Source organism: Ovis aries, chromosome 11, assembly GCF_016772045.2.
Source record: "Ovis aries strain OAR_USU_Benz2616 breed Rambouillet chromosome 11, ARS-UI_Ramb_v3.0, whole genome shotgun sequence".
In the NCBI taxonomy this organism is placed as follows: Eukaryota; Metazoa; Chordata; class Mammalia; order Artiodactyla; family Bovidae; genus Ovis; species Ovis aries.
Window position 1 is genome coordinate 14,095,996 of NC_056064.1, and position 16,610 is coordinate 14,112,605.

Here is a 16,610-nt window from a genome sequence, read left to right on the forward strand (position 1 = left end):
AGAACGTTTGTCTTTGAAGGCCTATGGGGCTTACTTTTGGGAATCCCAGAGAGCTGTGGGGAATAGAATCTCCACTTTTAAAGGGTGCACACAAAAGTCTCACCTGCTCCAGGATCAGAGCAGAAGTAGTCATTTGACAGTCGCCTGAGGCAGACCCACCTGCTGATCTTGGAGAGTCTCCCAGAGACGCAGGAGGCAACTGCAGCTCGCCCTGGGGACACAGACACTGGCAGCAGCTTTTGGGGGGTCCATTCTACCTGGACTGCTGCTGGTAAGTGCCATTTTGGAATCTTCCCTCCAGCCTATTAGCCTCAGGATCCAACCCCATCCGTACCCACCAGCCCATAGGCACCAGTACTGGGACATCTCAGGCCAAGCTACTAACTGGGCAGGGACGCGGCCCCACTTACCATCAGGTAGGCTGCCTTAAGACTGCCTGAGCACATGGCCGTCTCTGAACATGGCCCTGCCCACCAGAGGGCCCAGGACCCAGCCCTACACACCAGTGAGCAGGCGCCAAGTCTGGGACCCCCAGAGTCCTATAGCCAGGGACCCCGGAACCCAGCTCCACCCCACAGTGGGCAGGCAATAGCCTCAGAATCCCCGGCCCCTCCCTCCAGTAAGCCTGCTCTAGACCTGCCTCAGCCGCCAGTGGGTTAACACAAGCCCCCGGAAAACCTCAGCCCTGGGCCTGTGGGTCCAGCCCACTCAGCAGCAGGCCAGCACCAGACCTCAGACCAGCTGGGCCCCGGCCCCGCCCACCAGAGAGCCGGCCCTAAACTCAGCACCAGCCTCACCCACCAGTGGGCCAGCATCAGCCCGGGGACTGACCAGGCTCAGGCCCTGCCACCAGCATGGCCACGTGAGCTTCCGGATACCCTCGACCCCACAGCCAGCTGTGTCAGAATTCAGTCGCACCCACCAGCAGTCAGACTCCAGTTCTGGATCTCTTGGACCCTGCAGCCAGACCCTAGGACCCAGCTCTGTCCACTTATGGGCAACCACTAGCCCTAGGACCTGAATTCACCCACTGGTGGATGGGCACCAGCCTGGGGACCTCCTGCACCCCAACTTTGCCCACCAGTGAGCCAGCATTAACACCAGGGTCCCCCAGGGTTCTGCAGCCAGCCTGACACTTAACTCTGCCCTATGACTGGGCCCCACCAAGGACTGACTGTCAGCCTCTACACGAGGCAGGGCCTAGCAATCAACAGACCAGGAGCCAACTACGCCTGCTAGACTACCACTGCTACTGACCGCTACTAGCCCACCGCAACAGAAGGATCCAAGCAGCCCACATAGGCGAAATCCCTATAGTACATAGCTCTAGTGACCAGAGGGGGTGTGCTATGGGGACTCGTGGGACATCTACAAAAGGCCACTTCTTCAAGGTCAGGAAACATAACCACCTTACCAGATACGTGGAAATAAGAACAGCAAGGTAGATGAAATGAGGTGACAGTGGAAATTATTCCAAATGAAGGAACAAGACACAATTTCAGAAGAAGAAAGTGAAGTAGAGACAGCTGATCTACTCAAGAAATAGTTCAAGGTCATGATTGTAAAGATGATCAAAGAACTTAGGAGAAGAAGGGACAAACAGAGGGAGAAGTTTGAAGTTTTAACAAAGAGACAATATAAAGAACAACCAGAGATAAAGAACACAATAGCTGAAATGGAAACTGCGCTAGAAGGAAGCGGCAATAGACTAAATGATACACAGGGATGAATCAGCCATCCGGAAGGGAGTGGTGGAAATCACTGAGGACGAACAGAAAAAAAGAATAAAGAGAAAAGAGGAGAGTTTAAGAGACCTCTGGAGCAACATCAAGCATAATCACATGTGCATTATATGGGTCCCAGAAGGAGACAGAGAAAGAAAAAGGCAGAGAACACCTGTGTTCAATAGCTCGGTCGTGTCTGACTCTTTGTGATCCCAGGGACTGTAGCCTACCAGGCTCCTCTGTCCATGGGATTCTCCAAGCAAGAATACTGGAGTGTGTTGCCATTTCCTTCTCCAGGGGAACTTCCTGAACCAGGGATCGAACCTGTGTCTCTTGCGTTGGCAGGTGGGTTTGTTACCACGAGCGCCTCCCAGGAAGTTCCACAGATAACATACCTGAAGACCTAATAGCTGAAAACTTCCCTAACCTGGGAAAGGAAATGGACTCCCGAGTCCAGGAATCACAGAGTCTCAAACAAGATCAGCCCAAAGAGAACCACATCATAACACATTGTGATTGAAATGGCAAAAATTAAAGAGAATATTAAAAGCAGCATTGACAAAGCAAAAAGTTAATCACAAGTGAACTCCCATAAGCTTTCAGTGGTCTTCTCAGCAGAAACTCCCCAGGCCAAAAGGGAGTGGAATAATACATTTAAAATGATGCGAGGGGGAAATCTACAACCAAGAATCACTCTACCTGACAGACTTTCATTTGGATTTGATGCAGAGATCAAGTTTTACAGACAAGCAAAAGCTTAAAGAGTTTAACGCCACCAAACCAGCTTTACAAGAAATGCTAAAGGGACACCTGTCAGCGAAAAGGCCATAACTAGAAACATGAAAACCGAGAAAGGAAAAGGCTTATCAGTAAAGGCAAATATACAGCAAAAGTAGCAAATTAACCACGTACAAAGCTAGTTATTGTTGTTTAGTCGCTAAATTGTGTCCAACTCTTTTGCAGTGCCATAGACTGTAGCCCACCAGGCTCCTCTGTCTATGGGATTTCCCAGGCAACTCCCAGTATACTTGAGTGGGTTGCCGTTTCCTTCTCCAAAGGATTTTCCCAACCCAGGGATTGAACCCATGTCTCTGGCATTGGCAAATGGATTCTTTACCACCAAGCCACCACGGAAACCTGTACTAAGCTAGTAGGAAGGTTAAAAGACAAAAGTAGTAAAGTCATCCATATCCACAATAAGCAGTTTAAGGCATAAACAAAACAATTAGATGTAAAATATGATATCAAGATTAGTAATCATGAGGGGAAGAGAATAAAAATGGAGGGTTGCTAAAATGTGTTTGAGACTAAGAGATCAGCAACTTATAATATATATATATAGATTGCTATTTACAAACCTCAGAGTAACCACAAACCAAAAATCTATAATACACACAAACACACAAACTACTAGAGCTCCTCACTGAATTCAGTAAAGTTGCAAGATACAAAATTAATATACAGAAATCTGTTGCATTTCTATACACTAATAATGAACTATTAGAAAGAAATTAAAGAAGCAATTCCACTTATAATTGCATCAGAGAGAATGTAATACCTAGGAGTAAACCTACCTAAGAAAGCAGAAGATCTGTATTTGGAAAACTGTAAGACCCTGATGAAAGACATCGAAGACAGCACAAACAGATGAAAAGATACCATGTTATTAATGAGTAATTGGAAAAATTAATATTGTTAACATGACCATGTTACCCAAGGCAATATGCAGATTCTAGGCAATCCCTATAAAAATACCAATGGCAATTTTGACAGAACTAGCGCAAATATTTTTAAAATTATATGGAAAAAATTAAGTCTCTGAATAGCCAAAGGAATCTTGAGAAAGAACAGAGCTGAAGGAATCACACTCCCTGTCTTCAGACTAGACGACATCACTACAGTAATCAAAGCAATATGATACTGGTCAAAGCAGACACAAAGATCAGTGAAACAGAACTGAGAGCTCAGAAATGAACCAATACACTTACATTCAATTTAATCTATGACAAAGGAGGCAAGAATGGAGAAAAGACTGTCTCTTCAGTAAGTGGTACTAGGGAAACTGGACAACTACATGTAAAAGAATGAAATTGAACATTTTCTCACATCATGTACAAAAATAAACTCAAAATGGATTAGAGACCTAAATATAAGACTAGAAACCATAAAACTACCCTTTCTGAAAGAATGTGTGGGGTCTGGCTGCTTGCTGCTCAAAAGCCAACAAACAGGCCAGGTTGGTGGAAAGGAAAGTTGGCTTTATTTCAGAATAAAGTAGGGGCGTGGGAAGTGAAGGTGAGCATCTGTCCAAAGGCCAACTCTCCCCTCACTGGCAACCAGTGGGGCAGGAGCTCTCATAGACAGAAGGAGAGGGCTACACGCAGGAGCAGCTCCGTCAGCTCTAACAGTCATCTTCAAATTGCTCCTCAGTGGTCTGACCAGCATCATCTTGGTTGCTTCAGGTACAGTTAACCTTCAATTCCAGGGTCTGCTTTTTCCCATTTCTTTGAGGCCAGTTCTCGGAGTTGTGGCAGCTTATGTGATAGATGCAGCCCGGTCATCATCTAGTTAACTTCTTCACCCTGGTGTTTTGGTAGCTATAGGACAGCTCCCAGGATATGGCTCGGAATATTATCTACAGCCCTCGAGAAGGAACCAAAGGTCCTTGACTATGCTCGATGACTACGCTATTAATTTTTGCTCTCCTTTGGCTGTTTTCCTTTGTTTCTGCATTTCTCACTTCTCTGATTAAACTTATTCTTTGCCTAAAATTTTCCACAGACTACAGGCAGGCAGAGGACGTGGCAGGGTGGCGGGGGAGGGGAAGGTCAAAGGCCGCAGGGCCCTGCTCTATTTCCCTACAAGAAGAGAACATAGGCAGAACACTCGTTGACATAAATCATAGCAATATTTTTCTTGGATCTGTCTCCTTCAGCAAAGGAAACAAAACCAAAAATAAACAAATGGGACTTGATTAAACTTACAAGTTTTTGCACAGCAAAGGAAACTATCAGCAGAATGAAAGGATAACCCACTGAATGGGAGAAAGTATTTGCAAGTGATAGGACTGGTAAAGAGTTAATACCCAAAACATATAAACAGCCCATGCAACTCAACAGTAAACAAACAACCCAATTAAAAAATGAGCAGAAAATGTGAATAGGCATTTTTCCAGGAAGACATCAGATGGTCAACAGGAACATACAAAGATGTTCAGCATTGCTAATTGTCAGGAATATAAATCAAAACCACAATGAGTTATCACCTCACACTGGGCAGAATGGCTATGTTCAAACAGACCACAAGTAACAAATTTTGGTGAGGATATGGAGAAAAGGAGACCTTTGAACACTGTTGGTGGGGTTGAAAATTGATGCAGTCACTGTGGAAAATAGTATGGGGGTTCCTCAGAAAACAGAACTAGAACTACCACACGATCCAACAATTCCACTCCTGGGTATACGTCAGGAAAAAGAGAAAACACTAATCTGAAAAGATACATGCAAGCCAGTGTTCATAGCAGCTTTATTTACAATTGCCCAGGCGTGAAAACAACCCCACTGCCCTCAGTCTTTAAACAGATGACTGGATAAGAGTACGTGGTTATAGACATACAAGGAAATATTACTCAACCATTAAAAAAGAATGAAATTTTGCCAATTGCAATAACATGGATGAACTTGGAGGGCATGACGCTTAGTAAAATAAGTCAGACAAAGAAAAACAAATACTGAGTGTTATCACTTAAGTATGGGATATAACAAATAAATTAGTAAATAGGAAAGGAAACAGACTCACAGATATAAAGAACTAGTGGTTAGCAGTGGGGAGAGGGGACAGAGGAGGAGCAAGATGAGGGAGACAGTGAAGAGATGCGAGCTACATGTAATGAGATGCAGTTATATGTAAAATAAATAAGCTGCAGGTACACAGCATAGAGAATGCAACCAGTATGTTACAACAGCTACGTGCATGCTAGGTCGCTCAGTCGTGTCCGACTCTGTGCAACCCCATGGACTGTAGCCCGCCAGGCCCCTCTGTCCATGGGATTCTCTAGGCAAGAATACTGGAGTGAGCTGCCAAGTCTTCCTCCAGGGGATCTTCCCAACCCTGGGATCAAACCTGCGTCTCTTATATTTCCTGCATTGGCAGGCAGATTCTTTACCACTAGCGCAGCCTGGGAAGCCCCATAATAGCTATAAATGGAGTATAATTTATTAAAATTTTGAATCACATGTTGCTCACCTGAAACTGATGCAGTATTGTAAAAAAAAAAAAAAAAAAAAAATCTCAATTTTTTTTTTTTTTTCCCAAAGTGCCTCATGAGAGGGGGATAGGAGAGTCTGAAGTGTGGCCTGGCCATTAACTTCAACCTCAGCGTGACCCCCCGAGTCAGGAGGGAACACACAAACCAGGAGCTTCTCCCCAAGAAGCAAAGGGCTTGCAACCCAACAACTGAGAACTTTTACCTGAAAAGTTCTTAGCCCGACTTTTAAGAACTGCCCTGGAGAAATGAGCTCTCTAAACATCTGGCTTCGAAAACCAGTTGGGCATGTGTCCACGAGACCCAGAGAGCTATAGCAAACTGAGAAATGCCTCTTAAGGGGCTCCTGAGGCAAACTCACTCGCCCCAGGACCCAGCACAGACGCACCAGGCTTGATGACAAAGACGCACATTCACCCATCGTAAAGCAGTGGCCTGAGGGGCCGGCCGTTGGCATAGTCTCCAGGATAGGCCATGGTAGAACCATTTTGCTCTTTTCCTGCTCTCTACCAAAGCCAGTTGACAGCACTGGGTTTTTTATTGTGGTGGTGGTGCTTTGCTTTTTCCTCGGCCCATGACATCTTTATCCTCTAATCAGGGGGCGCCATATTTGTCTCATCCCCGCCACACTCCAGGACATGGGCGTCCCCCAGAGAAGGGCTTTTACACACACCTGGAGGAGCAAGATGAGGCCCAAGTTTTTCCATCTGGTGTCTGGGCTTTGCAGCTGCTTCTGGATGATGCCCGGTGAACGCCTGACTCCAGCGGCCACAGGGGCTTGCATCCCTGGGTCCCTCCAGACTGTAACAATCAGGGAAAACAGGCTACCAGCATCAGGGCACAGCACGAACAGCAGGCTGAAACAGGGCAGCCTCTCTGTGAAAGAGGCCCATTGGCTTCCCCTCGTGCCCCAGCCTGAGGGCCGGGCTTTAGGTTTGAAACACATCTAGAGGCAACACACCCCCGAAAGTTAAAACTGGGAGACGATTTTGCAAGATAATGATTCTTTTATAAAATGCTAGCATCATCTTTATGATTCGGTAAATTCATTCTTGTTATATATTCATGCACTGAAGTCGGTGCTGTGTGCTGGGCTTAGTCGCTCAGTCGAATCTGACTCTCTGTGACCCTGTGGACGGTAGCCCACCAGGCTTCCCTGTCCATGGGATTCTCCAGGCAAGGATACTGGAGTGGGTTGTCATTCCCTTCTCCAGGGGATCTTCCTGACCCAGGGATCAAACCCAGGTCTCCTGCATTGCAGGCAGATTCTTCACCATCAGAGTCACCAGGGAAGCCCAAGAATTATGTATTGTTCTTTAAATCCTAACAATTCCACCAAGAGCTAAGTATCCCCCATTTGATAGAAGTAAACATGTTGTTGGATCAGAGAATTGAAACAATTCACCCACTGTCATTTAGCTAATAAGTAATATAACTGAAATACAAGCCAATACCTGCATTTCTCCAAGCAGCCCAGAACCATCTGGCAAGGTTGTTTAAAATAGTCACAATCGAATTTCTTGAAATTGGATCCGGAGAATCTAGATTTTTTTTCCCAAATTCCCAAGTGATTAACATGAAGCCAAAAAACCAAAAACCGCAGAATTAGTCAATAGAATTTATTACTCTTCTTAATAAGATGGATGTGGCAATAGACATGTCACCTGAATATGATTTTCTTAGAATCCATGGATCCACAAAACCAGTGGCTAACATTGGAGAAGAAAAAAATAATCAGCTGATATAGGCAACAAGACTTCTGGACAAATGACTTATTAGATCAATTATCTAGGTCACGTTTAGCAGACTACAATCCTCAGAACAAATCCAGCACAAAGCCGTGACTTTTCTGGTGGTCCAGTGGTTAAGACTCCAAGCTTCCACTGCAGAGGCCAGCAGCTTGATCCCTGGTTGGGGAACTAAGATCCCTATATGCCATGTGTCATGGCCAAAAAAAAGTTTGAAAATCCAACACGATTTCTGTTTTCACAAATAAAATTTCAGAGGAACACAACCATGCCCATTCCATTCCATAGAGTCTGTGGACGCTTTCCCATTACTATGGCAGAGCTGAATAATTGCCACTGAGTCTGTATTCCTGCTAAGCCCAAAACATTTACTATCTGACCCTTCATGGAAAACTTTCCTGAGTCCTGGCCTAGATTATGTTTTTAAGAATAAGAAATTTAGACTAAATCAGAGTCTCTGTTGTAAAATTCAAGAGGGAGAAATTCTACATGCTTATGAGAAATGCAAGCGTACATTGCTTTTTGTTAAGCCTTACTCACTTCGTTTTGTTTTAAAATCTCTATTTTCCCAGGTGGCATGAGTGGTTTAAAAAAAAAAACAAACACCCACCTGAAAATGCAGGAGACCCAAGAGACGAGGGTTCAGTCCCTGGGTCGGGAAGATCCTCTGGAGGAGGGCATGGCAAACCCACTCCAGTATTCTTGCCTGGAGAATCTCGTGGACAGACAAGCCTGGTGGCTACAGTCCTCAGGGTCACAGAGTCAGACACAACTGAAGCAACTTAACACTAGCACTTTATTTTTTTTAGTATTAAAAAGTGGAATTTTGATAGTCAGGGTTTTTGAAGCATAATGACAGTTTCTAGCAAATTTTAAAATATACACACTCTTCAGTCTATCATATTTTGAGGAATCTATTTCAAGAAACACCATGTAAAGATATAAAGGTGTAGGCACACAGTTCTTTGCAGACCTGTTAGTGAAATCAATGAAAGAGAAACAAATTCATCAAAAAAAAAAAAAGAGAGAGAGAGAGAGTAGTTTAAAACATCACAGCACATGCACTTCCCTGGTGGCACAGTGGATAAGAATCTGCTTACCAATGCAGGGGACAAGGGTTCGATCCTGGTCTGGGAGGACCCCACATGCCAAGGAGCAACTAAGCCTGCGGGCCACAACTCCTGAGAGCCTGCGTGCTACACCTACTGAAGCCCATGAGCTTCACCCATAAGCCTAGAGCCCACGCTCCGCAACAAGAGAAGCCGCTGCAATGAGGAGCCTGTGCACCGTGATGAGAAGCCCCCGACGGCTCCAGCTAGAGAAAGCCTGCTCTCAGCAACAAAGACCCAGCGCAGCCAAAATCAGACTCACAAAGAACCAGTGCACGAGCGTTCTAAATTTAAAAATATCATAGTCCACCCACATAATAAATATGAAACCACTGAAAAGGAAGAAGCATTGGTACGAATGTGCTGAGACGAAAAGATGTCAATGAGATTAATTTAAAACTCTGCATATGGAATCTACCTTTCATATGGGCAGCTGTAAGTACCTGCATAGACTACAAGTTCACATGGGTCAGGAGTTCCCCGGTGGCCCAGTGGTTAGGACTCGGTTCTTACTGCCAAGAACATAGGTTCAGTCTCTGATTGGGGAACTAAGATCCCGCTAGTCACATGGTGTATCCAAAAAAAAGTTCACCTTGGAAGGCCCCCTTTCATTGGTTAACCTCCTGTTGAGAGTAACTGGCAGAGACGTTAGCGCTCCCTAAACATTAGTAGCCTATGTGTTTCCCTCCCCTGCAGATGAATTGGTCTCTTGTGACTAATTCTGAATGGACTGCAAGCAGAGGTGATGTGTGTCACTTCTGGGCCAGGACAGTTAAAAGCAGTATGGCTTTTCTGTCTCCTTTCTCATTCCAGAATCGAGAGCTACAGGACGGAAGCAGCCTGGATTCCTGAGTCACCACCTAGAGGCAAGCTGCTCTGGGGTCAGTACTACTCAAAGTGTGGTTCACAGACCAGCACCATCAGCATCACCTGAAAGCCCATGAGAAAAGCAGAGCTGAGCCGGACCCCAGACATGCAGCATCAGAGTCTCTCACATGGGGCCCAGGACTCTGTGCTTAGACAGGCCCTCCAGGTGGCTCTGGTGCACACTCAGTTTTGAGAACCGGTGACCTGACCTACGTCAGATCTGGTGCCAGGGAGAAACTTACTTTGTTAATCCATTGGAGGGTTGCTTGTTCGTCAGCTATAGCCTGCCCTATCCTAACTGTCTTATCCTATACTTTGGCCACATGATGCAAAGAACTGACTCATTGGAAAAGACCCTGGTGTTGGGAAAGATTAAAGGCAGGAGGAGAAGGGGTTGACAGAGGATGAGATGGCTGGATGGCATCACCAGCTTGATTGATATGAGTTTGAGCAGTCTTCAGGAATTGGTGATGGACAGGGAGGCCTGGCGTGCTACGGTTCATGGGGTCACAAAGAGTTGAGCAACTGAACTGAGCTGAACTGAACTGATCCTAACGGTTACAGAAAATAAACATAAAATGCTGAACTTTTCTTCTACCAACCTTAACATCATTTGGGCAGATCCCATAACCTTCTGGCCACATTCACTAATTAAAATTCTTTTAGTTTAAAACTCCAGTTCAACATTTGATCTCATTTCCACTTCTCACCCCTCCACTCTTCCCACTGGTGCAAATCAGGCTTACAGGTTTTGGAGCAAGATGAGGCTTCAGGTGGTCCTGGACCCCTTCCCCTCCTCTCTTTTAAAGGCCGTTCTGCGGGCCCTTTCTTTGCCTAGTTCCCTGATGCCAGCACCCCACTCTTGCCTGCACCCTTCTCCTCTCCCTCTGCCCATACCATTGGCAGCACGCCTGGGCCTTTACTAGCCTGAGGACATGAAGAAAAGGCTCCCTCTTGGAGCACATCTGGCCCTGTGTTGGATGTAAGACTGTCTATGTATCATGCAGACTGAATTTCAGCATCCTTTGCCCACACAGTCAGGGACCTTTATGGATATCAACCCTGAGACCATCTCACCAGCACGTGTCACTAGAGACCCTTCAAGCTGTAGACCTACTCTTGTTAGGATGATGATTTTGAGAGTCAAAGAGGATACGATTATTACTATTCTGACATAACCAGCAAAAACGGGGTCTTCTTCAGACAAGGTGGGATATATAATTCCCCATTCTGTGTGGTGTCAATGAGAAGAAGGCTCGAGCGCCAGAACCTTCCATACACACTGCCATATTTAAAACGGATAACCCACAAGGACCTACTGTATTACACAGGGAATTCTGCTCACTGTGATGTGGCAGGCAAGATGGGAGGGTGGTGTGGGGCAGAATGGATACATGTAATGTATGTATGGCTGAATCCTTTTGCTGTCCACTCAAAACCATCACAACGCTGTTCATCGGCTATAGCCCAATACAAAATTCAAAGTTCTTTTAGGAAAAAAAAAAAAAAAGCTCCAGAACCTTCCACAAGTTGCTTTGACAAAGAGGAAATTCACTCCATGTGATGGGAGCATAGCTGCCCCCGCACTCCTTTCTCTGCCCTCTTATGTCAGTTTCTTTTCTCCCACTCAGTCTGGCTCAGGAAGTGGACAAGTTCATTCTACATCCACAGGAAGAATAAAGAGTGGCCCCCCTGCTGGGTTGCACCTTTGTGAGGAGAGGTCATTACCTCTTCCCTTGAAACCACACAAAGTCGCTTCAAGGGCTGGTGGTGGGGGGACTGCAAGCAAGCTGACTACAGTTGATGTCCTAGGATGAAGCTCTCAAGCTGAAGGGAGATCAGAAGTTCAGAAAGAAACATGGTTTATGGTGATACTTTAAGGACCACTGGATCAAGTTTTTTTTTTTTTCTTTTTTCTCTGGATCAAGTTTGGCTTGAAGGTAATCTACTTCTTGAAACTTCAGTTATGCGAACTATTAATAACAAATTCCCTTTATCATCCGTTAAGTCAGATTGAGCCAGCTTTTCTGATTTGTTGTTGTTCAGTCCCTCAGTCATGTTCGACTTTTTGCAACCCCGTGGACTGCAGCACCCCAGACTTTCCTGTCCTTCATTATCTCCCGGAGCTTGCTCAAACTCATGTCCGTTGAGTTGATGATGCAACCCAACCATCTCATCCTCTGTCACCCCGAACTGACAGACTGCAGTGCAGCCGGCAGCAGACCCCAAAAGTGGCCTTGGCTGAGGGCAGTAGCTGAGGCCAAAGTCAGGGAGGACGTCTTTTATATTCTCACCAAGGTGAAAATCTGCCTACCAAGTTTGCATCAAAAAGGAACATGCAGAATGTTGAAGACTGATTGCTTCATGCGTACATCAGCAAAGCCCTCTAAGAAAGAGACTAATTCACCTTGAAACTGGCTCCTCCGATAGCAGAGAAGGAAAAAAAAACTTAGTTTGCTTAAGAGAAAACTTTTCTGCTTGCTGACTGAGAATCAGTCATCTGGAAAAGCAGAATTCTCCCTTCCAAGCTAATGTTAGTATAAGCAGAAATGACAGGATGGGAGACTAAAAAGGACAAAAAATGGAATCCATAAACAGCCCGGTTCATCCTGTTCTCAGACTCCTCCTTTAAGAAATTCATCCTGTGAACAAAACCAACCCTCGTGTTCCCTGTGAGGAGGCGGGCTGGTGGGATGCGTTTGGAGGCAGGGAGCTGATCAGGGCAACCTCCCCGCCTGTGGCATCGTTTCATCAGCAGAGGGCAGTGTGGAGCCCAGAGCCAGTTACATGGGGGAGAGGCTGTGGTGGGGACAGGGGAGGCCCAGAGCTCCCAGCACTGTGCTATGAGAGAGGAGGAGTCCTAAATCCCTGTTCTAAAAGTAACAGTAGCTGACAGATTTTCTGCTCATTAACCATCCAATGAACCTGACAAGAAAAACAGATCAGAAGCCTTGAAAAACTGGAAGGGAGTTGTATCACCTCTGAAACCCCAAGACCAGCCAAAAACAGGTTATGACTACACTCCAACATCGGTTCTCAAACTAGCTGTACATTAACATTTTAAAATTACTGATGCCCAGGTTTCACCTAGATCTCACTAAATCCTTAACTCTGGAGGCGAGCTTCTGGCAATGAAGTTTTTATAAAGCTCCCCCTGGACTTGTCTGGTAGTCCAGTGGTTTAGAATCCACCTGCCAATACAGGGAACACAGGCTTGATCCCTGGTTCAGAAAGAGTCCACTTGCTGAGGAGCAACTAAGCCTGTTGGCCACAACTATTGAGTACAAGGTCTAGAGTCTATGTGCCGCAGCTAGTGAAGCCCGTGCAGGAAAATGAGAGGAGCCACCTCAGTGAGAGGGGCTCCCCAGTGGCGCGAGTGGTACAGAACCCTCCTGCCAACGCAGGAGATGTAAGAGACGAGGGTTCGAGCCCTGGGTCGGGAAGGTCCCCTGGAGGAGGGCGTGGCAACCCACTCCAGTGTTCTTGCCTGGAGAATGGACTGAGGAGCCTGGTGGGCTACAGTCCAGGGGGTTGCAAAGAGTCGGACGCAACCGAAGTGACTTAGCAGGAGGCAGGCACCTCGGTGAGAAGCCTGTGCACTGCACCAAAGACCCGGTGCAGCTAAAATTAATTACTTAAAAAATTAAAAGCTCCCCCAGATGATTCTAATGTGAATTCGAGGTTGAAAAGCACGACTCTGCCTTCACACCAATCCTGGGTTACTCAACTCCAACAGGAAATAGGCAGCCTTTATGAGAGATGTGCACCCCAAGCAGTGTTAGCAGCTAAAAGACAGGAATCCCAGTTAAAACTGAATTTCAGATACACAACAAATAATTTTTGTCTAAGCATGCCTCAGCAATTGCATGGGACATCCTTATACTAAAGAATTCTTCTCCCTATAATTATATTTAACTCTGACCACTCTAGCTCCCAAACCTCAGCTCAGATGTGGCTTGAAGAACATTCCTCCACAAAGCAGAGTGCAGAACAATGGAGAAGGTGAGCAAAGCTCTCAGTCAACTGGCGGGTAGGGGATCTTTGCTAGACTGCAGGCAGGGTTGGCTAGACTGTCACCAAGGCAAGCACTCAGCACAGCACTACTATAAGCACTTAGCATTGAACCCAGCACTCAATAAACCCTCAACAAGCGTTAGCCATCATTTTGAGGAAATCATTCATGAAAACACGTTGATGTGTACAAATACACATCACCTTGGTATTCATTTAAGTAGAAAAACCTCCTAGACCGTATCAATTATGATTTGGTTGTAAAATACTGTGTTAGGGCCTCCCTGGTGGTTCAGGAGTTAAGAATCTGCCTTCCAGTGCAGGGGCCTCGAGTTCGTTCCCTAGTCAGGGAACTAAGATGGCACATGCCAGGGGTTACCTAAGCCCTGGCACCTCAACTAAAGGCCCCTTGTGCTGTAACTAAGACCCAACACAGTTAAAAATATAAACAATTTGTAATATAGATAAATGAAAATCTTTTACTTAAAATTATTTTTAAATTTAAAAAAAAAAGTGTCTGTTTCAACTTTCCAGGACAGCATCTCCAGGGGAATGTCTGGTGTTCTTTTTCTAGGATGCTCTTTCTTTCTCATGGTTTCTGCCTCTTTTCATATTCCCCTGCTTTCCCCCCAGTATTAGTCTCAATCTGTGATTCTGGCTGCTGGGAAGACAAAATCAAGAAAGTCACCACAGGAAAAGGCTGGTTTACCTTTTATAGAAGAGCCTTCGATATTTTGAATCACAGTCCTGGGCAAAACCACTCAACCAGTATTTGTTGTTTGGCACGTATGATACGACTGCTGGCAGGAGAGTGCCAGTCACACTGATTGATCCACGTACTGAGAGTGAGGACAGTTACAGAGGAAGGGGGAGGGATGAGCGGGGAAGAGGGGGTCAGAGCAGATATTCACGACGTCACACACTTCCACGGTGGAAATAAATGACAAAAGTTAAATAGGAGGCATTAAAGTGAAGGAGGGCCCCGGTGAGTGGCTGGAGATGGGGTGTGACCCACAGAAGAGGTGCCTTTTGGAGTCCCAGGATCATTGCCCTGCTTCCCCGACTGTCCATAGAGGGAACTTCTTCCTTGCAGCTCCCAGGCCACTCAGGGATTCAGCTCCAGGTCGGTGATGTATTCCTGGACCCAATCCTCACTGGGGTCGGCACAGACCTGCCGGCCTCTTTTGGTCTTGAAGCTGTGGAGAGAAGCAGAAGGGTTACACAGTGGTGAGTGCAATTGGGCGGGGGGGATCCTGGGCCCCCAGGGACCCCTCCCTCCTTCTGCCCTGGACATCTCAGGGCCTGTCCACATGCTCACATCATGCCCCCTTCACCCTGGGGTTCACAGACCTTCCTGGGTCTCCTATGGGGGTCCCCTCAGAAAGCCAGCATTGTTGTTTGACAAATGAGAGAAAGGACAGCTTCCTGCTGTCGCTCCTCCCCTCTCCTCCCTCTGCCCAGGGGCAGACCCCCGGGACCCTCTGCAGGCCCCAAACCAGGTGAGAAAACACGGCAGGGGCCCCCCTGGTGTCCTGAGCTCCGAGGAGGTGCCTAAGACCCCCAGGCTCCTTCCCCAGGGCGGGCAGGAAGGCTGGCCCTTACATGACTCCAGGCTTGGAGCACTGGCTGCTGGTCTCGTAATAGTCGTCCACGAATTTGCGCGGGATCTGCCTGGAGACGAAGGAGAAGCAGCAGGCGGTCGGGGTGTTGGCACCAACTGTGAGAGACGGGACAGAGTTCAGGGGAAAGGCAGCCAGCGGCCCCTCGAGGGTCAGGAAGACCCTCAGGAGGCAGCGCCAGGTGGTAGGGATGGGGTGGGGGCGGGGGAATCCAGGAGGAAGTGGTGTTATTTCAACTGGATTCCAGAGGGGAGCAAAGGCCACATCAGTGGGAGCCCACTGGACACAGATTCCACCTATTTCAGAATCCCACCTGGGCCTCATCTTCCCAGGAATCCATAAAATGGGCCTCCCCACCACTGTCTCTCAGAGCCAGAGAATAGAACTGCTAAAATCCCCCCGGGAAGGAAAGCTCTGCTCAGGAAATAGTGTCTGCAGTCTCTCTGAAGCTCTCTACTTAAGGGCTCAGGTGAAAGACTTCGGCACTGCGGCCCAAGCCCTGGCCAAGTGTTGGGGACAGGCCTAAAGGAAGGGAAGACGGACTCACGGGTGGCAGAGCAGGTGTGGGCAGAGAGGGCGGCAGTGAGCAGCAGGACAGCCAGCGCGGCCCCGGGGACCTCCATGACGCCGGGCGGGTGCGAGAGTCAGGTGGGGCCGGCGGAGCTGGACTCGGAGACTTGAAGCTGCAGCCTCCTGCTGGGGTCTGAGCTGTGTCCTGTCTTTATAGGCAGCCTTGGGACACTAGAGGACGGAAACTTGTGGAGACTGGCGGGGCGGGGGTGGGGGGCGGTATTTTTTATCACAGTGTTGGTATCATGCTGTGAGTGGCAGAAGCCAGCAAAGCTTTGGGTCACCACAAAGGCTCAGCGTATTTGCAGGAACGGTCGTGTTGCTTACTTGATGGGGAAATGGTTTCCCCAGTGAGAGGAGGTGAGAGGCTGGTGTGACCCTGTGACAAGCTTATGCGCTGCTTTCTCACAAGAGCAGGTCTGTACACCAAGCATCTCCCCACAGAACTGAACCTTCTGGGACCCACCCCTAGCTGTCCCGACAACACAGCTCTGACCTAGACGATAAGACCACGGCGTCTTGAGGAGGCCCCCTCAAGATAAAACCACACCCTGGGTGGGGACGGCAGATCTGGGGAATACTCAGCTGCAAAAGGGGCCGGAGTGAGGCTGGCCTTTCAGGCTTTGGCTCACTCCTCAAACATTCTACCTTAAGCTTTTGATTGTGAGGCATCCATTTCAAAGATATCCATCTTGAAT

At 47.2% G+C, this 16,610-nt stretch overlaps 1 protein-coding gene across 1 annotated transcript; it reads right to left on the reverse strand.

Moving 5' to 3' along the window:
- Positions 1 to 14,422: 14,422 nt before the first annotated feature.
- LOC101111035 (C-C motif chemokine 3-like) lies at positions 14,423 to 16,041 on the reverse strand. The gene is made up of 3 exons (XM_004013194.5): positions 15,890 to 16,041; positions 15,326 to 15,440; positions 14,423 to 14,919 (listed from the first exon to the last, which is right to left on the reverse strand). The coding sequence occupies exons 1-3, from the start codon at positions 15,963 to 15,965 to the stop codon at positions 14,829 to 14,831; spliced, it is 282 nt and encodes a 93-aa protein (XP_004013243.1). The 5' UTR covers positions 15,966 to 16,041; the 3' UTR covers positions 14,423 to 14,828.
- Between the last annotated feature and the right edge of the window lie 569 nt (positions 16,042 to 16,610).